Genomic DNA, 25007 nt, shown 5'->3' with positions numbered 1-25007 from the left:
AGAAATGGCCTCAAGCTGCGCCAGGGGAGGTTTACATTGGACATGAGGGAGAGTGTCTTGACAGAAAGGTTTGTGAAGCACTGGAACACGCTGCCCAGGGAAGTGGTGGAGTCACCATCCCTGGAGGGATTTAAAAGACCTGTAGACGTGGCGCTGAGGGACGTGGTTTAGAGCTGGACTCTGCACTGCTGGGTTAACGGTTGGACTCGCTGATCTTAAAGGTCTTTTCCAACCTCAATGATTTTATGATTCTGTGAAAACAGTCTGTTTTCTGTGAAGTAGTAGTTAGTAATTTTTCTCATTATAAAGCAATAATGTTTATGTGAAGTGTTGCCATGCTTTTTTTGTAAATAGTCTTGTAAACTTAAAGGCTGAAATAGCCTTCCCAGGCACATACCGGCTTCATTTTCACTGCTGTCAGTCTGAGTGATATTTTAATTTTTTCTGCCCCTAAAAATATTTCAGTCCCGTAACCGATAGATAAATGAGAGAATCCCCAGGAAATGCTGCAGAATGTTTCTATTTGCCAGCACAATAAATGCAGAAGCTAATAAATGTCCTTTTACATCAGGAGGAGGCGTATAATGAGTAAATGATGGGGAAAGGAATTTGGGAAATAAATGATCAATCCAATCTAATTCGACAAACAGTTTCTTAATAACTTGGCCTTCGGTTGGAGAGAGGGCTCTGTTCAGCCCAGACGAGCTGCTGAAACACAGCGCTAGAGACGGGCCGTTTACATCTGGCAGCTGAGGGATTTTTTGAGGCTGTTTTAGGTTTGCTGGACAAGAAGCTGGGGTTCAGGCACACAGCCTTTTTCATGTGAGGGTTTGGTGGTTCAGTATCCGTGTGTGTGTTCACATAGGGAAAAAGGAGAGCAGGATCAATCCTCGTTTCTGTTTCAGCACAAAGAATGCTGGTTTTTGGGAAAGGACGTAGTTCACACCGTGCTTGAGGAAATCAGTGGTCTCCGTTGGGACCTGGTTTAGGTTTTAGGTTATTTTTCTCATTTTATTGTGCCCTTCATGTGCACGAGATCAAGTCCTGCCCAGGAGCAATTGTGTCTAGTGGTGATATTCTTAACAACAGGGAGTGTCCGGCCACAGTAAGAGTTGAGTCAAAATCTTAGGATATGACCACATTTTAAGCCCACTGCAGAGAGGGGAAGACAAACGTACCAGATTTTTTTTGTATCGTCAGTTGTGGCGCAGTTCGCAGCTTTGGCGAGGCTGCGTCGCCGAAGGAGTGAAAGGTTAAGTACAGGGTTTTTCTGTATTGAGAATTCAATATAGAAATGCAAAATTCTGTGGTTTTCTGTATTCTGTGAAACTCCCCAGAAACTAAAATACTAGCTTTAAGAGTGGGAGAAGGAACTCAGATTCAAAATGACCAGGAGGGTTTGTAGGAAGAAAACGGGGAAAATAGGAGAGGAGGAAGAAAATCAGGAAAATGAACTTTGTGACAAGCCTAGTGACAACTTATTGTCACTCGAGTTTTTGCTTTGAAGAGAGCAAAACCAATTTGTCTAGGGCATTACTCAGATTCCTTTAAAATCCCTGACTCCCCGTTCCTTCAAAAGCGATGAAATAGATGGCATTGAGATTCTGTATTTGTGAGATTCTTCCTGGAAAAATAATGTGTCGTTTTTACACTAGTACTTCTAAGGTGAAGGTTTCTTCTCTCTTGTATTCTCTTGTATTTTAACTGGTTTTCAGCCTGTTTACGGGTTTCTGTGTCTGATAAGCACTCGGTATGAAATAGGTCCAGCTCAGCTGCGGGAGGGGCTCCTTGTTGCTCTTGTAGTTTTTAATTGGGATATCAACACTGCTTAGCGAAAGTGGTGGTGAACCGTCAGTAGCTGGGAGAGGGGACAGAGAGGATAATGCCAGGCTGGTGGCGTGTTCAGCTCTCTTTAAGCGTGTCAGAGAGAATTGAAAGTTCCCCCATCTTATGCCTTTCTAACTGAAAAGCATTATACCTGAAAGCTGAGACTTTTCAATATGTTTCTATTCACATGCATATTTCTATGCCTCAAAAGGCCTTTCCTTTTTGAAATACGGAAAGATAATCGTGTGTTTGAAATGAGTAGATACTCTCCTGCCACTTTTGAAATCTTTATTTTTTTTTCCCCCATGTCAGAGAGTTTAACCATTTGCATTACTGTGGGCCATAATCACGTAGGAATATGTATTTATGCACACTAAATCACAAAAAACAGAGCTGCAGTAATTAGGAAGCAAATTCAAATGAACCATAGCAGAGGAGTTCAAACATATGTCTATTTCTCAGAAAAGAATTATCATTTTTTAAAACGTCTTACTGTAATAATATTTCAGTGTTTTCCATATCTGCTACTACTGTAATCCAGTAGTAAATCCTGTAACAAAATTTATTGCTTGTTTAGCTCTGTGTTTATCAAACGTAAAGCCCAAAGAAGATATTCCTTGTTCTTAATAGACTGTGGCAATAATACAGAATATTTCTTTTCGTGTTTGATACCATATGTATTTTTAAAAGCATTGCAGATAATTGTTGCTGCACGCCAGCTCGAATGTCTGTTCGTGCCAAGCTGGCTGCTGATTTCGGTAGTTAATTCTCACTAGCCTACAGTTTTCCTAAGTAGAAGCATAGTAGTGCTTGGCAGCGGTTAACATGATCTCAAATATAATTACTACTTTCTACAGGTGTAAATATTTGCATTTTGACCCATGTTATAGAAAGCGCCTCTATTTTTTTTGATAAATGTAAATTTTGCCTTTGAATAACGAGTAGATGTTTGAACAAAATATCTGTTTGATAATCCTGTGTCTGTTTCAAACCTTGGAAAAGTCACCATTTTTTCATTGCCTCAGTTTCTCCAAGCAAGGAAAGAAGAAAGTAATCATCAAAATACCATACTGAGAGTGAATTCTCTGATAAAGTCTACAGAAGAAGACATTGCACAATTTATAATTTATAACTAAGCGAGTTCAGATATGCAATCTTTCCTATTAACCATTTTATTCAGCAAAGTATCTAGACATGTGAAAGCACGATTTTGAGTTACTGTTTACTCATTTCTTGCTTAACTTGTCTAACAGGCTTTTGAAGTGCGCATCATGGTTGCATTTTTGAACAGATTTCATCTCTTAGGGTAGCAAACTGTTATTTTTCATAGCAGGTGGTTATAGGGTGGCACGTGTATTGCTGTTTAGTGCGTTGAAACAGGATAATGCAAGTTACAAACATACGTATTAAAGACTGTTCTAGATTGTAGTGAAAGAGATCTCATGCGTTACTTTTCAGCCAACCCTACTTGGTGGGATTTACAGTAGAGTTAGGTGCTGGCTGTATGCATGGCTTTTGTGGTTACAATAGCAATACTGAGATTTTCACTCTTTTTTTTTCTTATCCCCGCCTCCCACTGGGTTTCAGTTGTGCAAGCTTTGTATTCACCAGGTAACGTTGGAAGCGAGCACAACATGCCAAAATGATCTTTTTTGGAGGCTGTGTGTTGTTCAGTAGAGCATAAGGAGAACAGAAAAGGTGTTTTGGAATAAGAGAAAAGCTGTGGTCTTCAATCAGGAGCCCATTTTTCAGGGGTGCCAGTCCTACCCTGTGTGCCAGACACTCAGGAGCTCTGTCTGTCCTTACCCAAGACACCTTGAATCTGTTCAGTTTGGTGTGTTTATGGGCAAAACTGTTGATATCTTTGCTGTCTTGTCCCCGTTAATACCCGTGAATAGGTACACTAGTTTTTTGACTTAACACTACCAAATAATGCATTGCCAGCGTAGCACGCCCCGTGAAATGAATACAGACCATACTGTATTCATTGCACATTTCAAACAGCTTTCATGATCTTCCTTCCTTCTTCAGAATTGACTGCTGCTGCTGTCACTTGATTTTTTTTTTTTGAAGCTTTCTTTAATTATATGTTTGAAATAATGTGCAGAATGCTGAAGTCTTGAGAATCTCTTGCGGCTGAGCAGGCAGTAGTGTTTCAGTGGGCTTTCAACTGAGCGAAACAAAATATTGCTGTGTATAGGTAAGGTGAATTATTGGATAACAGTGGAGGTTGGACTTCCTTTTGTTAGAAAATAGGAAGAAGGGTTTTTTTAAAAACAGCTTTTTCAAAAGCAGAAATTGACCCTTTTAAATTCAGAAAACTTGAATGAATTTTTTTTTTCTTTGAATTGTTGCCATGAACTGACAAGAGATGATTTCAAATACTTGTAAAATTGGAAGAACTTCATAAAAAAAAAAAAAAAAAAAAAAAAAATTCCTTACAAGACCTGTGCTTTTATATTGGAACATCAAGTGTAAAATGCCATGTGTGTTTGTACCGTACAATGTGTGGAATATTTTTGAAGTTGGAGTTTTACCAGTGGTTAACAGAACAAGGATTTATTGACAATATTTGAGGGGACATCTGATATCTTTTTATTTGACTAGTTGATGTAATTAAAATAAGTTTTCAAACACATGAACGTATTTTCATGTGGCTCTGAGTTTACTGGCAGTATTTTACTTCTCTTCTTGTCCAGGCTTTGAGACCTAGGATGAAAATGGAGGCAGAGTAAATAGAAAGCTTCAGTGTGCAGGTGCCATAAATACAATTCGTGGTGGCATGATCTATAGGGCACAGATTTAACAGAAATGAGGGAAGATCCTTTGAGGTGTTCAAAACTCAACTGGACAAGGTCCTGAGCAACTTGGTCTAGTTGGACCTATTTTGAGCCAGGGGCTTGGAACAGGCGACTTCTGAAGATGCCTCCTAAATTATTCTGACTTGGCACTATAAAACGAAGCTTGCTGATTCAGAGAATTCACCTTACCACTTGTTACATCTGGAGAACGAATAAGTAATTACTGTAATACACGCAGCATTGCAAAGAGCTACTGTAGTATTCAATAAGCTTACAGTGATGTACATCCTATAAGGTGTTTCCAGGTCTTGTAATAGCAAGTTGGATGTTTTTCCCGTAGTGGGTTTAAGATAGCTGACCAAATCAATGATATGGGAGCTTTTGTTGAGTAGCTTTGGTACTGTGGAGGGAAAAAGAGGAGAAGAAATACTGACTCTATCAAGCACATTCTGAATGCTCCCGTACACTATATAGATATAACGTGTTATGCAGAATAAAATGCAAAAATCAAAACTTGCAAGTACTTCCGTATATTTCTCAGGCAACTGTGTTAATCAATACAGAAGTGTAAATTATCTAGCTGGACGTGTTGCTGTAAGGATTGAAGGAGAATTACAAATGATCGTGGTTGGATTTCTGGTATTTTGAAAGGAACTACTGTGTGTAACCCTTCCCTCGGTTATGTCTTATTTTGCTGTACAAGCGGATGACAGAGTGTTTGCCACAGAGAAGGTAATCTGAGTTACGGTGTCTTTGTACATCCTCCTTGGTGAGATGGTATGGCACTGATGCGTTTTCCCTAACTTAGCTTAAAGAAACATCTAGCCTGCGTTAAAAGTCTGGCCTCACCCAGTAGCTGCTGGTGAGAGGTAGATGCTGCTGAAGGTTGATCAAACCATCTCATCCATTTAGTGAGGGAATGTTTTGCTCATCGTTATTAAGGAAGCGTAGCTTAATCATCTGTCTACTGGTAGCTGAGAGGAGGTGTGGTGAATCCCATCCTAAGAGACAAATGCCAGCACGGGTAGAAGGATCAGCAGACCTGCTTCATAATAACAGCAGTGACCCACACGGGCAAATTTTGAGTACCCAACATTTGCCAAAATAAATAGACATGGTGGGGGGGGGACTATGTATGTCACGCAGACCTCATTCTCAATGAGCAACTAAAACGCTTTTCAGACTAATGAGCAAGAGGTGTCCATGAAAGTCTGTGGATGTCTGGAGAAATACAGGTATGTAGCTCAAATGATCACTTAAAATGGAAAGGAAAAGGAAAGGCAACAGTGGGAGAATATACATATGTAGGACAGAACATACACTAAATACCTGCGGGATGGTTGAAAGGCAGAGTAACGGCTCTGGCTTGAAAGATGCACTGAGCACTGCGGGAGGCAGAATTGAAATGGATAGTAGGAATAAACAGAACCTGCGAAGAATGCAGGAAAAAGAAGCCCAGTAAATAGTGGGAATCATCTCTAGAGGTCGCAAACCATAGTTATGAATTATGAATGTTTTTAGAATTTGAATTATTCGGCCTAGCGTCTCATCCAGCTGCAGGAATTTTGTGGCGTGATGCCTTATTACGCGAGAGCAATAGAACTGCGTTTTTAACTTCCAAACCAATGTATTTGGTGCTAATGATTACACTGTGGCATGCTGAGAAACTTAATCGGTTTCTTTTTCATAGGTCCTGGATTTTTTATTTAGCAGGATTTTGAGTGAGAAGGCCACCTGCCTTAGTTTTGGCTGCATTTCTTTCAGAAGGCTGTTTCCAAATGTAATGGGTCTGCTGGGATACACTGTTGTAAAAGCATTGAAAAATACTCACATTAGTTTGATTTAAATGTGCTCGGAGCTCATTTCGTTTCTTGCTTCACTAAGTATGAGCATAGTTCTCAATCTAGACTGAGTGTAAAACGTAGTTTTCTTGGATTCAGGTGCTTATCGGTCATCCAAACAAATACATACAATGTTTTTCACCAAGCCATTTTTTATATCCTTAGAATTCTTGTTGTACCAGTCCTGGTATCTCCGCACTGCTCACGCCTGATATTCAAAGTAGCTGCAAAAGACCATCCTTGAAGTACTTTAGTCACTTCGTAATCACCAAAACCTGTTATTGGTACGTAGTTCTTCTCAGTTTTGCTTAGCTCTTGTTGTACAGCATCAGCTGTCCGTCAGTTGATACTTTGCAATTGAAAGACTTTCTGCCTTGATAACTTGGAGGTGGTTCGAGGTGGGTCATGACCTTTGCACAGTGGAAGGATGATCTCTCCATATTCACCTTCTCTTTACTGACCTGCTGATCCTGACAGGAGCAAGATCTTTTCACCTGACAGTGATGTGAATATCCAGATACCAATATTTAGAGTATTTGTGCCAGCAGTATCCGAAAAAGTCTGTTGGTCTGACCAAATGCAAATATTAAAGTGGTCCTCAATAATAAGCTCATCCTACTTGGATACCGCAGCTCGTAATATGAGGACTTTGGCAGTATAGATCAAACCTGTTCTTGAGTCTCAGTGTAGTATCAGCGTTCCCTGTGCTGAGACAGTTACCTGAGGAAAGTTACCACAACCTGATATCCGTTCAGGAAGACAAAGGCACAGCTTTTAAAAGCTGTGATGCAGAGACAGCAACAAGCCTGTGAGATGACACTGTTGCCAGGGCTGTTGGATTGAGAGACGGAACAGTTGAGAATTTCTTTCAAGAACTTTATTCTTGATCTCTTGAGGGTTGGTGCATAAGTGTTATTTATGGCAGCATTGTGCTTTTCAAAAAATGGTAATCTTGCACTCATTATGCCCTTAGGCAGCCAATCTCACTGAGCAGTGGTAGTGGTAGATCTAATAAACAAAGCTAAACCCAGCTACTTTCCATTTATTTGAAAGAAGATATAGCTAATCTGTGATTCTTTGTGTTGGGCTTCTGCCACAAGATGAATTTCACATACAGCTGCAGAGCAGATTGCACATCTACAAGCCAAAATAGATTTTCATTCTGATATCCGATATATCACTGAGTGTAAGCATACATATTCATGGAATTGTTTGGGTTGGAAAGGGCCTTGGGAGGTCCAACCTCTGCTTAAAGCAGGATCAACACTGAGGACAGACGAAGTTGTTCAGTGCTTTGTCCAGTCGGACCTTTGATGACCTCCAAGGTTGGAGATATCACAACTTCTTTGGATCCCTGTCCCGCTGCTTAATTATCCTTGGAGGGAAATTTTCTTATATCTATGTGGAACCTCTATTGTTTTGATTTACAGCCATTGTCTCTTGTTTTCCCACTACACATCAGTAAAGAGCCTGTGTCCATCTTGATGATAAACTTCTCTTAGGGGTTTTAAAGCTGCTGTTGGGTCCCCCAGATCTTCCCCTCCGCTGGGCTAAACAAGTCATGTGCCCTCACTTTGGTGTCACCTGCAAGCTTGGTGAGTGTGCCCTCCATCTCTGGGTCATTGATAAAGGTGTTAAACAGGGATGGCTGTGGTGTAGATCCCTGAGGAACTCTTAGGTGTAGCTGGCCTCCAAGTAGAGCCTGGTGATCCAGCCAAATTTTCATCCATAATTCACAGCAGCAATTTTCTCTTACTCTTTTGACCGCTTTAATGGGATATCTGTCTGCCTGACTATTTAATGGGATATCTGTCTGACCAAAATGAGTTTGAAAGAGGTGGTGTTCAAAGTGCTTCTCCCAGATCATTCCTCTGACTACAGAGGATGAGCAACGTGATCTTAAAATTGTGGCTGCTGTAGTCCATAGGGGAGCTACCTTGAACTCAGAGCTGTCTCTGTTACAAGTTTGCAGCAACAGCTTCGTAGGAAGCTCAACTTGTCTTCCCCTGAGTCTCTAACACCACACGGAATCACAGAGTGTCAGGGGTTGGAGGGGACCTCGAAAGACCACCCAGTCCGACCCCCCTGCCAGAGCAGGACCACCTAGAGCAGGTCACACAGGAACACGTCCTGGGCTTTGTAAAAGATACTCGTTCAGCAGATGAGCTTCAATTACGCGTGAATGTAACAGAAGACTTAGGCTGATCAGACTTTGTGCTGATCCTGGTTTGCTTGTAAGCTGGTGTAGTTCCCTGTGGTGTGGCTTTTGCTATGCAAATGTGGCCCATTGGATCTGTATTTAAGAATTAATTCCATAAAGGCAACCAACAACGGGAATTTTATATCCTTTATGAATACGCTGCTCCTAGTGCTGCAGTCTGCACCTGATGCCACTGGGAGAAGGGACTTATATTTTCTGGGTATCACCCCTGAGAGCAGCAATACGCATACCCTGTCCTCAAAGACAGCACTTGGCAACTTGACGTGTTTGTGTGCCCTTTTTGGGGGGAAAGTGCTTTAATGACATGAAGAAATAATGCCATTGGTACCTTAGGGAGAATGTAATTTATAATGCGTAACAGTGAAAGGGGTGAGGCCGAGAAGGAAAGTTGTAAATAGGAATCATTTAGATGAGGCATCTTGTCATCAGTGGGAGACGTAAATATAGTTGTGCATTTACACATGCATCTCCAAGATTGAGAACATTTGTATTAAAGACTGTACTACAATTACATGCAGATTAGATGCTTGGCTGAGTAGCTGTAAGAACTTTGAATAGATTTGTCCTTTTCACAAAGGTTTTCATTTTCTTTGGCAGCTCTGAGTGTTAACAAATTAGAGATCAATGTTCTACTAGGGCAGAAAAGTTAAGCGAAGCATATCTTGGGAAAAACTTTAGGGACATTAATAGTTGCAGTTAAAGGTATTAGTTAGTGGTGCCTGAAAATCAGAATTGGAAATTCAAAAGAAAAGGTCAAAGAATATGCTATTTTCCTCATTTTCTGCTGATAACTGAGTTAAGTACTTTGTCCCACTTGCTGCACACTGAATGTATACTCTTTGACAAACACACATGTCATGAAATCAAACCAATGATGTTGGGAAGTGAATTGTCTTCTTGCAGAACATTTGCCAAGGTACAGCATGTGTTTTTCCTTTGTTTCCTTTGTTTGACTGAGCCGTAGTACTGTCTCTTTCTCTGGCATCTTCAGCACTGTTTGAGATACCTGGTTGCTTTTTCTTATCCCTCTATAGAAACAGGTATGTGGTGGCATGGGTGTCCAATGTCCTCCCTTCAGTCCCTGATAGTTCAGATGTCTGTTCTATCAGAGGGGAACTCTGGTCCTGAGCCAATTTCTTCCAGGACGTAACAGGGAGATAAGGTTTTATAAAAGCTTGGGAGTAAAGGGCAGAAGAGAGGGAAATGCCCTTGAATTTGGGCCAACATAGGAAATATGTAGCTGTAGGCAATCTCCACCAAAATCCTGAAAATTTGTCTCAGCCTTAACTTCCTTACTGTCTGGATTTCCTCTGGAGGCTTAGTCCAGAGTCCCAGATCGCTGCCTTGGCTTTTTTTGAATTCTGGGGCTTTTCTTTCAGTTTGTCTTCTCTCTCTCTCTGCCTCGCAGCTACTTTTCCCACTTCTTGCACATAAGAAGTTCTCTTCTGCTATGAAAGCACATCCCCTGATCTGTCCGTGCATCTTGAGCCTCTGACTATTTCTGAGTTGTCCTGAACACCCTCATTACGTGGTCGAAGTCTCTCATCGAAGGATCTGCTGGGTGCTCTGGGCAGCAACCATTCTTTTGAGGAAAGATGCTCCGTTTGAATAGATTTTAATAAGAGCTGAATGCCTTATTATTTTCGGCCCTCTGACAGATACAGAGAACTTTCTAGTCCATCCAGTGGGTTCTGGTGAAGGCAAAACGATACCAAAGGCACTCAGTCCCCTCATTTAAAAAGGAGCTCATAATAGCATGTAAAAACCCCAATAAGAGCAGAAGTCATAAGCGTTTTGTAGGTTCCCTGAACGCGGAGCTGGACATCCTTCTTTTCATCTCTGGAGTTGAAAAATGCAAGGATTGACTGAATAGCGCAGCTGGACCAAATGAGAGGAGTCATAACTTGTCTAGAAAATAACTTATCTAAAAATTCAAGCAAAGGCCTGATCTGATGACGATTCAGAAGAAATTATTTCATTCATACACCATTTAAACAGTATTTTAGGTAGAATAAAGATGCAGTATTACTTGTGAATCTTTATGACATTATAGGCTTAGTTTTCCATAGCTTCCTAAAATCAATTCAGAGAGAAATAGAGGTTTTTAATTCAAATAAAGATGCCATAAAAATGGTCATATATTTATAGTACTGCAATTTAATATAATTTGCAACTGGGATGTACGCACACTGCAGTAGGTAGTTTTACTCTCTTTTTGTTTTTTCCCCATCCCCAATTCCTCTTCTTTTTGCTCACTTGTTGCTTTTAGTGGCAGCTTCACAGATCAAGCGTGACTGGGTGTTTTAATGCTATTTCTTCTCACAGTTAATCTTGCCTTTTCCTTTATAATCCACATGCTCTGCTTCATAGTTTGCACAACCGTGGGGCACGATCTAGCGATCGTACACCTTTCATGATGTCCCCCCGCCCCGGTACCCCAGACACGCTCCTTGCAGGGGTTTCCTTTGCACAACTGCTGTGTTCTCTTTGAGCAGCGGTGGCTGTGCCAGGCTTCTTGTCCCTACTTTGCAGCTCCAGAACACAAAGGGGACTGTGGGAGTCTTGAGGCTGGATTCGAATCTGTGAAGCGACTGTATAGGCTTAAGATCTCTTCCTTCCTTCTGGCTTTGGAAATCTTCTCTTTTAAGGCAGTATAGATCTTGCGTGTCAACAGTATGAATAAACCAAAATGCTTCATATTATCCGCAAATAGGTTTGTAAAAGATACTGAGATGAAATGGCCAGAAGTTCAATTAAGGGATAAAAGAAAGCTTAACTTCGGCAGAAATGGATTAAAAAGAGGCAAAGAAAACTTTCCAATTTGCTGTTCGGGGAACATGATAATCTTTGCCTGCCGATGCTTTGAGTCCTTCCGTGGGGGAGGATGACAAGGAAAAAGAAGTCTTTAAATTAAAAATTCTCCCCTGATTCTCAAAGGTGCCAAACAGCCCAAGCTCTTCGTTCCTTTGGTGGGTGGAGCAGGTGCCGAGCTGCTCTGAAGTCAAGCTGTGCTCATTTTTGTCTTTCACAGCACTGACTCGAAGCAAAGGCCAGATTTGTCTCTTTTGTATGGAAGTCTCACGTCTTTTTCTTTGTCAAATAAACTGTTAACTACAAAACTATTAAATTAAATTAAAAAAACCCCAAACAACCCAAATTTAAATAGGTTGCATGAATGCTACTCTCATATTGAATCTGTTCAGGGCTTTAAGAGCCAAGGGGCTTAAAAGAAAAATTTCAATGCCAAAAAGAAGTCATCATATGTCTGCAGTAAAACCAGTTTCAGCACATTTCTAATAAAATAGTGCATATAGGTGATGTATCTTTAGTGAAATTAAATGAGGGCTCTCAAGCTCTCCTGGTTCTTTTGATAACCTTTTACTAGCTTGGATGACACCAAATCTTTCAGAACTTTATCTGGCTGAAAATCTGAAGAGTTTTCAGCAGAGAGTAAAACATGCACTTCTGCTTTGAGGTCCCACATGCAGACAAAACAGCTGACCTTCTGAGGTTCTGTAGGAATCTATTTTCTTACACAGACCTTTGAAATCAGAGCTGTCTTCTCCTGTTCCTCCACAATATGTTCTTAAGAGGCTTCTGCTCTTACTTTTGTTCGGGGAAGATTATTTCGGGGGCAAACATGATGAAAATACTTTTGCCCGTGGTCAGATCTCATTCTTCTCTGCCTGAATTATAGCATTATTTGTACTTGCTATGGCTCTGTGTATCTATCAGGGGAAATTGGATAGATTTAAAAGTAAAATTCAAGTCCTCTTTTCTTTACCTTCTCTTCTACAATGCCAGCCTACGCTTTTCTCTGTTCCCTTCTTGGAAGGTAGCTCTTAAAAAGGCATTTCTTCCTCAAGGACAACTAATCCCAATCATAAAATCATAGAATACCAGGTTAGAAGGGACCTCAAGGATCATGTGGTCCAACCTTCCTTGGCAAAATCTTCCCTCTCAAAGAAGTGTACTAAGGGAAAGACATAGAAAATGCTACTTGTCACTTGATTTGGTTGCAACCCGTGTGTTATCTCTGGGCCATAAATGCTTAAGTAACTTAACATGTGGTGGTCCTATTCAGGTCGATTAGATTCAAATCACATGTGAAATTAGTCACTTGACTAAACACTATGAGTTTTTGCAGATTTTTCAGCAGAACTCCTCTGAATAGCTTACTGCCTGTATGGTAACTAACAGAACGTTACAATATTTTTTAAAATGTTAAATAGATAGTTTTGGAACTGCATTTTAAGAATTTTCTCTAAGGAAGCTAAAACTGGACAGAGTTTGGACGCACTCTGGGTTCTGGTTTTGCCATTCCTGGGAAAACATGCCTAAGCTTCTTGTACCCCAGTTGAACAGGACAATTGATATTCCTATACAAACATCAGTTCACGCATACATTAAACCAGTGGTTTCTCTCCTCTGACTCAGATTTTACTTATCTTTGCCAAAATCTTCTGCCGTACAGACCCAGGTGGGTAAGTAGAGAAGTGTTTCCTGCAGTGTCTTTATCCGCTTGATGCTGCTGCCCAAGTGCCAGCAAAGGTTGGGGATTACTTGCTCCTTGAGGACTGCCACTCTTGGACTGTCAAAATACATGTTGGCTGGTCTAAAGCCCAGACAACCAGAAGAACTGAATCCGAGTAAACTCACTAACAACTCAGTGTTATCCAGCAGGGATTCTTTACTGCGGTGCCGGGCAGCACGGGGGATGGCTCCTTCCATTCCTGCGCGCCCAAGCGTTGGGATTCTTGCCTTATATTTACAGCTTTCATGTTTATTCATTACATTTCTAAGAAAAGGTTGGGTTATTCTAATTATTTCATTAACATAAGTTCCTCCCATAGTCCCGCCTCAGTCCGCCCAAGGTACGCCTCCATTGGGGGTCCTTGGTGGTCGTTGGGGATGAAGGTCCGAGTCTTCCTCAGGGTTGAACTTTTGAACTTGTCCTGTGGCGCATGCCCTGCACCATCCTGGGGCTTTTCCAATTCACAGCACCAGCTCTCACTCGCTGCCCTCCCTGTCTCTCCTGCTCAATCTTTTGTGTTCCTTGAGCTCCACAGTCTGACTGGAGGATCCCACCGGGTGTCCTTCGCTTGGTGGATTCTGCTTCATTCTTATCTTTACAGCGTGTGTTAGTCCGCAATGGAGATATGCACAAGGGTTAGTACAAATCAGCCTTCCTCCCTGACTCTAAAGGCTGGGCAGCAGTTTTTTTCTAAAAGCTAGTTTTGCCAAAGTCAGTTTTCTAAAGGCTATTTAGCCGTTCTTTATTACAGAACAGCCCAAGTGCAATGTACTGTACCAATGCCAGGAGACTGAGAGGGATAGGAGTCTTAAGCTGAGGACTTCAGAGGCACAGCCTGGAAGAAGACTGGGTACAGAAAGTTAAAGAGGCTGTGAGAAGGCAAGAGTTGGTTAACAATAGAGTCTCCTCTTTTGGAGATGCAGGGTACGAAATACAGTTAGGAATAGTCTGATGGAAGAATAAGCTGTCTGGATTGAGGAAGCAGAACAGAGAGGTTGATAGCTGTTGGGAATATCAGAATCTGTAAGAGAGCTTGGCCAGCAGAAGTCAATCCTACCTACTGCTTTATTAGTTCAGGTAGAACAAGACTGTATTGGAGATCTTAAGCATCATCTCCACTGAAAGAATAACCAAATGCTAAACTCAAATACTTGCAAGTTGGAAAATGTCAGCAGAGAAGGCAGTGGGCTTCTTCGGATGACGTGGACCTCTAACGTATTGCCGTACCTGCCCCTGTAATTGCTGAGGTTCCCCCGTATGACCCTGCCGACTTAGTGTGCATGTCATCCGTTATTTATTTCACAGCATTTTGAAAAATTACTAGTTTCTAATACGCCTTTCTGTTTTACCATTCCCATAATATTAAAGAAATGAAAATAATTTCCCTGATTCCTGTGGAAGGTAATTAAGACTCAAGTTCTTTATGCATGGAAAAAGCATGGTGACTGATGATCACAAGTACCTGTTGCGCCCGGTAAGAGGTAGGTAAGGTATGACGTCCTTGAATCCTTAGCTTTTTCTGGCATTTTGTTGAAATCTGGCACGGCTGGGTTCATCCCTGCTGACAGTCAAGGTGCAGTTTGGGGCATAACCCTAGGACTAGATTTTAGTCATTGTATGTGCTGGAGGATGACCCAGTATCACCGTCTGCCCGTGCTGCTCTTCATCAGCTGGTGCTTTAATTCTTGCCAGAGTCCTGAGCTGGATGAGTGTTTGACCTGGTCCAGTACCTCAGTTTTCATTGTAAAGGTGGGCAGCGTTTCTTCAGCCAAGCAGGTGGCAAATGAGGAGCCTGTACACAAATGGGTTAATTTCCCCCAACTTCAGCAGCTTTCAAGTCAATCACCTATTTTGAGTTAGTTATTCAGGCCCCTGTTGAGTTGACAGGGATAGAGAAATTTATGCCGTCCGGAATACTGGTCGAGGTGGGTGTGATCTGCTAGCCAGCAACCTCTGTGATTCTGGAGCACACCACAGTGATCAGTTTAGACTAGATACTTGACTTTGGAGACGCTAAGGTTTAGTCATCAAGAACCAGATTTGCTGCTTTCTTTTGATATTGAAGTCAAGCAACATGCCCGCCTCGTGCAAGAGCTCCGTAACAGACCCAGAAATAGCATCTTCTACATAATCTGGCATGATGATTAATTGCCGTAACCCTGACCTTCTGTTCCCTCTTGGAAGTTCCTGGCATCTTCCGTCACATACTTCCTCCACTTTCATGCTTCTTGCAACAAAGGAGACTGTTAAGGTCTGCAGAAAACCAGCTTTTTGTTACACAGCAAGAGAGAAGACTTTAAGGAGGCGAAGATGCTGTATAACTCTGCAAGTGAAGGCCATTTTATAATTCATGTGCCCAAGGGACCTAAATCAAAGACAAGGGAACTTGGTTGTAGTAATTGCTACCATTTTAGTGGCTTATTTAGTTAAAAGAATCCTAGGAATATATGTATACAGAGTATATAGAGAGAGAATGTAATAAACATAGCTGAGCTTTGTATGGTTGTGCATATGGTGCTTGATGCAGAATGATAGGTGGTATTGCATTTCTCCTCCCTTCCCTCTCTCCTCCCTGCCTGCGCACACTTTGAGGGGAAAACAGCTGCACTTGGAGCATCTGCTGGAACTTGTGAAGATCCACAGGCCTGATCCAGAGCTACTCTCCGAGAGCAGTTTACCACTACCACTAACCTGAGAATTGGCTTTTTTTCCTCCACTTTGAGTTGAACAGTGCATGAATATGCAGACTATATATACACAACATAAATACCTGTATGTATTTGTCTGGAGACTGAGGAAATTATGTGTGTTAGCAGTGCTATGTTATAGTGCCATTTCTTTCTGTATTTAGAGAAGTGACTGCCTCCTTATCTTGAGGTTTAGGGAGGACTTCTAAAATGAAACTTCATCTCTAGATTATAGAGAGTGTATCCCTAGAAGAGAACCTGAGTGAATTTCAAAGGAAGATCTGATCCAAGAAACACGGCACACTTCATCTAAGATAAGAGATGATTTCTTGATAGCTTGAGTCTACTGCTGGATTAAAACTTCTTGGCATATATAGGAGCTCAGTTGATCACTTGAACTGCAATTAAAAAGTAGAACAAGTACACTCAGGATATTGTTTTTGTGTCAGAAACGCTCCTTCATGCTTGAAAATGATAAAAAATTGCAATCGATCCTTACAACTGTTGTGTTCATCTTTATTGATTGGGCAAAAGAAAGATAAATCGCAGCCCAAATAAGATTATAGTAAATGTTAGCATCGTAGGGGACTGTAGGATGATAGAGAGCTATTCATCATCTCAAATGGTGACCTGTCCGCGCTCGCACCATAGTCAGTCTGCTGTCTAATCGCGTACCTATTGATTTCATCTACGTCCAAGGAACCTGGATGTGACTGTCATTGGGCAGCTGAGATTGCTAAACGCAAGGGGGTCACTGGTGTGAGGAGGATTTCATTTTCATTTTCTTACTGGCCGACGATGATTTATGAAAAAATAAATGACCCCAAGTCACATGCGTGGAAACCTTGATTCCAGTACCAATGAATTATTAGGTCTGAATCTCAGAAGCAAGAGTGCAGTAGACCACCATGCTCTTTGTGATCTGTGCATGACCTTTGACTGCAGTGGATGTTACACAATTTGTTATAATTTGTGGTAAAATATTAGACTTGCAGTACAATTTTACCCGTGTCCGGAGTTGGTGTTCTTTTTCAGTCATTTCTAAACATTTCGAGATTATAACACAAGGAAGACCCTCAGAAGATGAGATCCTCAAATAGAAAGGAAAAGTATTTTTTCTTTTTATTTTTATAGGTAGCACTGCCTCTTTCAGAGTTTCCATCACGTGTTCTTGCTGTAGTGGCCCATCTGCATTCCTCATAACATAATTTGGCACACAGAAACACTGCTCAGGACACATTCACTAACCCAAGTGATCAAGGAGCCTGTGTCATCTTTTACTTTACCAAAAGTGTGATCTCTCCGGTTACAGGGGGTTTTGTGGTTTTTTTTTTTTCCCTAACTACGTTTTAGGCATATTACTTTTTCATACCTAATAAATACAACTGCTTACTTTACGCCAAATGAAACTGGAGTGACGCTTTCCACGGCTGCACTGTGCCATCCGTGCGCGTTCAGTGTTTTAAAGACGCGAAATCGATGTTGTGGCACAAATAACTTTAAACCACGCTGTCAACAGGTAGATTGTTAAAATAAGGATTCAAAATGCTTTTGCTGTAATCGTGCAGTGTGTGATTGTAAGAGTCTTGTTGCCATGTTAATGTGGCTCCCTGGGATGCCAGAGGACTCAAGAGCTGCAAAGCTACGGAAGCGTTCTTGCGAGTGCCGACAAAACCTTTATACATATCCACGACCTGTTTTGCCCACCATTCAGAGAAAAATGGTGTAAGAGAACTTTTGAACTGCTTTAACTTTTCTTTATTCCTCCAACTGTGAAGCCAGGTGCCTTAGTTATTACATCTTAAGTCCAACTGTGCTAAGGCTGTAAAAACCTCTTGAAAAATACCGAGTATATATTATCTAGACATGAAGCATCACAACATTATAGTGATTTGTCTTTGAATATCCTATGTCCCGCTGAGAAACTTTGCCATTTTTAAGAATAAAAAAGTTCTATTGCTTGATGAATCAATCGCGTCTTGCCTGCATTTGGGAAATATATGATTTGGAACGGAGTGAAAAGCATTCCTGGCTTTAGAGGAGATGAAGATATGTTCTGAAGCTGCCTGATTTTAAAAATTAAAATTAGCAACTGATTGAAGCGACCTGGAAGTTTGGAATATTAAAACAACTCCCTGCGAGAGACATTATTAAGGCAAAGAGCAAAAGCGAAAGTCCAGCCATAGTTAATTCATTGTGCAACTTTGAAGTTTGACTCGAGTATCACCTACAAACTAGGTGGGGATATCTGTGTATGTAACGCGAACGGGGACGTGCAAAGAAGTAAGGATTAAGTATTTTGATTTTTTATTTTTTTTTCCTCATGGAGATGCTTCAAAGGCTCCAACAGCAGCTAGTGCGAAGTATGTGATTCTTACCTCGTGCCTATTTACAGTTTCCTCCCTCAGAGCCACCTCTTTTGCATAACCTTCCAGCACCCAGAGGACGCACTTATTTAAAAAGAAACATAAAGAAAAAAGTCATCTGTGAAACTTTGTTGGATACTTGATTTGAGGGTTAAGTTTGGGGATTTTTTGGAGCAACTTAAAAGGATAAAATATCCGAATTAGCATTATTTACTAGATATTAGCATGCATATAAATTATATTATTTGAAATCTGTTGGGTTTTTGTTTTCAACTTTCCAGAGTGCCCAGTTCTACAAAGTCACCACGGAGCAATACCAGAAAGCTGCCGATGAAGTGTCATCCCGGTTCAAGTAAGACTTTTCTACTGTTATTTTTCAGCTTGGCAGCTAGATGTGTTCTTATCCACATTAAAATGCACAATAGTTCCCCTTCCCCCTATCAGAGATCCTATCGGTCTGTGCTGGTTATTGAAATGAGAGAGTTTTGAAGAATTTGGAAGCCAGTGCATGGTAACCATAAGCTGTATAGAAACTGGATGCACAGTTAGTAATGTACTAATTAATTTATATTTGATAAGATGCATTAAATGTTCTAAAAACATATTCCTTAGCATTTTTTTCCTCTAATGGAGCACCAGAAATGTAGTTCCAACTTTGCATTACAATAGTATTCATCCTGTGCTTGGGTGATGTGAAAGGATTTAAATTAGCAACTTCACTTTGCCCTGAACAGTGAAGGTCAAATTAAATAATTTTTATTAGTCCTGAAGACGGTTAAATGAAGATACGGTAATTGATGGATCAAAGCGATTCTGACCCTCAGCCTTGGACTCTTCCCTTTCTGCTGCTTCATCCATTAGGCAGAAGGTTCCATTTATCATTTTAGTAAGGATACAGAGAGAAGTTTTTACAACGTTTTAGTCTCAGCAGTAACCAAGAAATGCTGTATAAAATGAATTATTCTGTGACGATTTTTAGGTTTGTGGAGGGATTTTCTCTCTTTTGCGTTTTGTTTTGGGTTTTGATGAGCAAGAGGAGAAAAGGCCTTTTTGAGCTGCTGTTAATAATATAAATAAAGTAAGATAAAAATCATTTTCTCTCTTAATATCATGAATTCTTAAATATTCTCTAGTGTATACATAAAGTCTTTGTACTGGTCAATGGTGCAGGGTATGTTGAGGACTGAATTTATCTGTCCCTTACACAAGTGGGACAAAGTGACCATCGACTCAAGGTCTGATGTAAGCTTAATTTGGAGGGTTTCCCATGGCGTATGGGAAGCCTGGTACGTTGTTCTTCGTTGTCATTTTTTTCATTTGTGATAATATTCCCATCAAAGGGGAATTTCTCCTTCCTCTGTTACAGTGAGGTATTTTCAGGTTTTGAAACCTAATTATTGCCTAATCTGACTGTCATTATTCCAAACCAGGCTTTGGTTGTGATTTGAAGTGCTAGTTGATAGCTAAAGGTGGTTATTGTGGTCAGAGGTGGGAAATAGCTTTGGGTTTGTTTGGTTGGTGTTTTTTTTTTTTTCTCCTAATATATAAATGATTTCCTAAATAAATGAAATGCTTCTGGGTTCTGTTTTTCACAAGTGGAGCTGGTAAATATAGCAGGGGCCAGTCCCTCACATCAGGCAATACCTGGCAATTCTAAGAAAACCATTTTGAAGGATGTTTTAGTCTATCTGCATAAACCAAAGAGTATTTACTGATTAGCAGTTTCGAGAGGGAATCAGATCTTGGTCTTTTCTTGATTTTCTAGAGACTAAAGGTATAAGCAGAAATTGCCTATTTGACTAGTCTTTGCTGTAACGCCACTACTGAAATTGCCGTGCTTCCTTTGCACTTCAAGCCAAATTTTCCAAAAAATTAATTGGAGCTTTTTGATTAGTGCATCCAGTTTTGGTCAAGTGCCTTAAAAAACAAAAGGAAAATATTATGAAAAGAAAAAGGTACCTGAAGTATGCTCATAAATTATGCTAGATTTGATAAAGTGCATGAAATATCAATATTACTTTATAATTTAAAAGTTTTCCTTATGTAAAATCCTTTTAAATGCCATGTCTTTTTTATTGAAGGTTTAAATTCAGCAGATGTTATTTTATCACTGGCTTTTGTATGTAACTTGATGGATAAATTATGAATGATTTAGTGAAACCTGAAGATGATGCTCTTTTGGTGTCACCAGGCACTTCTCATGTTCAGTTTAATTGCATGTGAGGATTGAGGACAGAGTTTCAAGCACTGATGTTTAAAGAGCTTGTTTAATTGGCTGTAAAAGAAGAATTAAATAAGGTTGAACTGCTAAATTTTGTTAATGCATAAACCGATGTGCTGCATGTCAGTGTGATTTCAGGCTCTAAGTGCGAGATTAATAGATCTAATTGTGTGGTATTACTACGAAATAGTCTCACTTTATTTTGAACATGTCTAGAATTAGTTACTGAGTTTTATTGAGATAACTTGCCTTTCTTCAACTTTTTAAGCTACATCTCTTTCAAGAGCAAAGAGAAGTGGATAATTACTTAAATATTTCCTGGATTTTCCTTTTCCTTCCTCCATTTAGTCCCTGAAATTACATCAGCTGTGGCTTCATCAGTCTTTAGGGATGGTTCTCTCCATTAAAAGGGAAAACCCAAATACCCTGTATAGACTTGTGTCAGAGAACTGGCAGGTCTTCTGTACTTTGTCTGCAGCCCTTATTGATGCCAGCTTATTACCTTCTCCAGTGCTGCCTGGATTAAGCTGATATTCCAAATGTTCGTGATAAATGTTTTATCTCCGTGAGGTCCTGATTCTCATTGATCAAATTCTGAATTATCAAATGGTTCATCTCTTTAAGACACTAATTCACATTGATCAAATCCTAAATGACCAGGTTCGGTCAGTTCCTGCAGTACACAAATTACATTAAAACAACATTACTAGAGCATGCTGCCTTTTCTAATGTAGGAGTTATGTTACCCGCACTTACATTATAACCAGAATTATTATATTATGAAGATGTCTCTGTTATAATGAGAAGTTTACACAAGAAGAAAAGAATGCGGTATTACAGGAAGAGCTGGGCTTTGGGCAAAGATTTGAACTCTAACTAATCAAATTGTACGTTTGTATTGTGGGTTTTTTCCCTTAATTTGAAGGGCTGGTAGCGGGAAATTTGGCAGCTGCGGTGGTGACATTTTATTCCCCCGTGGTGTGTCGAGCCAAGTAACATCTTGATTAGTCATTTAGGAATAGAGTAAGCAGGCAGGGCAAATTCTGCCTAAAATAAATGTTTTTCCTTGATCTTCTGTAGGTTTTGATTCCTTGTGGTAGATGATAATACACTCTGCACTAGGGCCTTTTCCAAAATATTTTGCCATTCCTTTCCTGCTTGCTCATAGACAACATGGAGTTGCTTCTTGCCGCTGGTTTCCTGGCAAAATCGTAGTCCCCAGCCGACCAGACTGTTAGGAAATCCAGGTCATCGGCTGCTCGTTTTGGCAGTGTTTGTGCAAAGCAAAGCAAGGATCAGGATTTCCCCGGTATCTCGGTGTTGTCACTTCAGTGTCACTTCCAAACTCCTGTTCTGCAGCAAAGCCCAATTCTGGATCTTGTGCATCACGGCGCAGGGTTTGTGTGTTGATGGGCTCCTGGGGCTCCTATCCGGTGCTATCATGGGGGATTCTTTACATCATCTGGAAGCTTGGGTGTTTATTCTGGATTACAGATTTTGATGGCTTTATTCCCTTACTGGGAGACTTTTGATCATGAACCTTGCCATCAGCAGGAATGCCTCTCGGGAACTGGAGGAGCTTGTTTGATGAGACGCAGAAAGGTTTGGGATTTGCTCAGGCAGCGTCACACGGTACGGTCTTCACACATTTGAGACGTTTTAAAAACAGTTTTACAAACCGAATCAATATGTTTCACGTGATCCTCGATCGTTTCCATTGCTCTGATTGCTGATGGAAGTGAGGGCTCAGTGACAGCCAGGCAACAGGCTATTACAACCTTGAAAATAAGTTCAGCGGGGGTTTGATTCAGGATAGAGTGAATGGGAATAAATGACAAAACATCAATATCATGTCTTGCTTTCATTGGTGACTGTTGTGTCATGGAGCTTGGTTTATTAATGTTTACTGAAAATTAAATTTAAAGCACAGTTAGGTTTGTTTATCTGTAAATACATAGAATTGTTAAGAGTACTTCCTTTAAGTTGTGTTTTAGCTAATATTCTTTCAAACTGGGAAGTGAAGCTGAGGGAGTTTGTAACGAAGCCATGTTAAATGAGTAAGTGACACTTCAATCTGCAAATACAATTGTCTCACGAAGCAGTGATGCCAATTTTCTGCACATTGAAAAAAAAACCCAACAAAACAGTATAGGGAGAAAATAAGCTTTTTAATTAGAACTTTGGATTAAGACCAGGGAAGTGTGGGTTTATTTCACTGTTCTCATTACCTTTCTGATGTTGGGCACGTATGGTGACTTTGAAGGGACTCTTCTGCGTTATCTGTAAATTAGGAACATTGATAGTGCCTTAATACAAATATCTTCAGTAGCTATCGCGTTGTACTCACATACTACTGTCACATAGAAATCCATGTTGGAGGTATCCAGGCAGATAATTTCTGCTTTGCTTCTGCCTATGCAGATCCACTGGTGAGGAACTTTTTAAGTTTTCTAGCAGTTCCTTTTGCTACCTTCATTAGCCTTAGTTGCTCTTAAAGACTAAAGTGAAAAGTACAGACTAAAAATTATTTGTGAAATAGTATTTTTCCAGTAACAGAAAGTAGAAAGCTATTTAGAAATCCTTGGGCAGAGCCTGGAGGCTTGAATTTTCCTAGTCGAGCTCCCTTTGCTCAGCCAAAGACCGTGGCCTCTAAATAGAAACATCCTGAATTAATCTTTTCTCTTACAAATGTAGCAGGTATAGGTAGTGCTTTGTCATGAAACAGTTGTTTCGGTATTGTTCGCCCTGATGATGTTGCTGGTAGTATTCTTGAATTCTTTTTTTACGTGTTAAGGCTGGGGATGATGGTCCCAAGTTACCCACAACATCCCACAGATGAGCATAAGACTGGTATGTTTGTAAGTTACGCTAGAAGGAGCGCGCAGTGTTAAATCCCATCACCTCCGCTTAAACCGTGGAGCTTTTCTTAGCAGCAGAGATATATGAATAGTCTTATTTAGCTTTCTTTGTACTCTTCTACTCCAGCCCCTCTTTGTTCCCCGAGGCTGCCTCGCCATGTAGCTGCACGGACAGTCGTGCTGACACCGTGCAGAGGGTGGCGCAGCGGTGAGAAGTGCTCACGTTGATTTAAGCAGTGCTGTTGTCTGATATCTAACAGCATCACACTTAATGGGCAAAGCATAAATGGTCTTTTGGAGAGCGGCTGGGATATTGTCACCCCTCGTGGGCTTAAACCAGTCTGGATTCAGAACACAGAGAGCTGGCAGACTCATGGAATCCCAGGTCGGAAGGGACCTCAAAGCTCATCTGGTCCAAGCTTTCTTGGCAAAAGCACGGTCTTGACAGGATGGCCCAGCACCCTGTCCAGCCGGATCTTCGAAGTGCCCAGTGTTGGGGAATGCAGCACTTTGGTCTCTGTTATTTAGCTTGTACATCCAAAATCCTGTTCCTTTTGAATGCAAAAGGAATAAAACAGTTTTCCTTGCTCACTCCTTTCAGGCAGTACTTGTTCCTGACGGACTTACCTGAGGGCTGCTGTGGCGGAGCCCGTTCAAGCGACGTGTTTGACTTTCTGTGTCCGTGTGAGCTTGCTTTGACACAGCATCCCCTCAGCTGGCGAAGCCCTTTACACCACGCGTGCCTTGGCCGTGCCTTTGGATCGCAGCGAGGAAGCGGGAATTACGGGTTTCTGCCTTTCTGATAGAGTTGCCTATTGCTTCAGCAGCTTGGCTTGATGAAAGGGCTTTGGTGGTCAGTAGTTGCCTCTGTCTCAGTTGCTCTGCAACCTATAAACATATATAAGAGGCTTTCCTTTGAATAGCTTTAGAATATCAAAATTTTATAAACCCTTTATTCGGAACATTTACCTGTGAAATGATGATCACTTCATAAATGACAACTTCAGTTTTTTCCTACAGCAACATAGATATTTAACTTTCTTCCTTTGATCAATACAGTCCATTAGGAATGAGAGTACTCGACAGAGCTGGATGAAATATTAATTGTGCACTTTTTAGCTAGATACAGATTCATTCTGAACGAAGTGGAAGCAGGGGATTCTGGCATAATATCTGTGTGTTTTTCTGTTAAGAATCGTGAGTCTGTTTGCATGAGGATGTGTGTTTTCATTGAAATATTTTAGCTGTAATGTGAATTTTAAATGTGCTTATTTGGTCAGGAGATAGGTCTGAAGCACTGAATGTGGTTTTTGAGAGCTACATTAAATTTTAAAATCCATTATTCAAAATTTAGATAGCACGTTAATTAAGAAGGCCAAGCTAATTTTTTCCACGTTTGCCATAATCCTTTTTTCCCTTTTGTTTCCTTTCTAGAAATCAGGGGTATATTCATCAGAGCTCGCCTCAAGCTATCACCAGTTTTTCACACAGTTAGATACTTTACGGTCTGGAAAGGAGAAAGCAATCTTAAAATTAATTTTACTAAAGCACAGAGTCATTACTAGGAATTTTTTATTTGATATGAATTAGTACTTAAAATAACCAAAGATCTCCTGGAAGGTAGGGTAGGTAGAGTAGGATAGTTATTCTA

The 25007-nt window shown here is 40.6% G+C and overlaps 1 protein-coding gene across 5 annotated transcripts in view; it reads left to right on the top strand.

Moving 5' to 3' along the window:
- Positions 1 to 25007, top strand: part of CHCHD3 (coiled-coil-helix-coiled-coil-helix domain containing 3) — a 163858-nt gene that overhangs the window by 115982 nt on the left and 22869 nt on the right. For all 5 annotated transcript variants that reach the window (XM_086475038.1, XM_086475048.1, XM_086475024.1 and 2 more), the window contains one exon: positions 18559 to 18629. In XM_086475038.1, coding sequence (XP_086331164.1) covers positions 18559 to 18629 — 71 coding nt within the window. The remainder of the gene's footprint in view (positions 1 to 18558; positions 18630 to 25007) is intronic.

This window comes from Leptosomus discolor, chromosome 1 (genome assembly GCF_034619465.1).
Source record: "Leptosomus discolor isolate bLepDis1 chromosome 1, bLepDis1.hap2, whole genome shotgun sequence".
NCBI classification, from domain to species: Eukaryota; Metazoa; Chordata; class Aves; order Leptosomiformes; family Leptosomidae; genus Leptosomus; species Leptosomus discolor.
The sequence above is the reverse complement of the archived record's forward strand: the minus strand, read 5'-3'. Positions and strand labels throughout refer to the sequence as shown.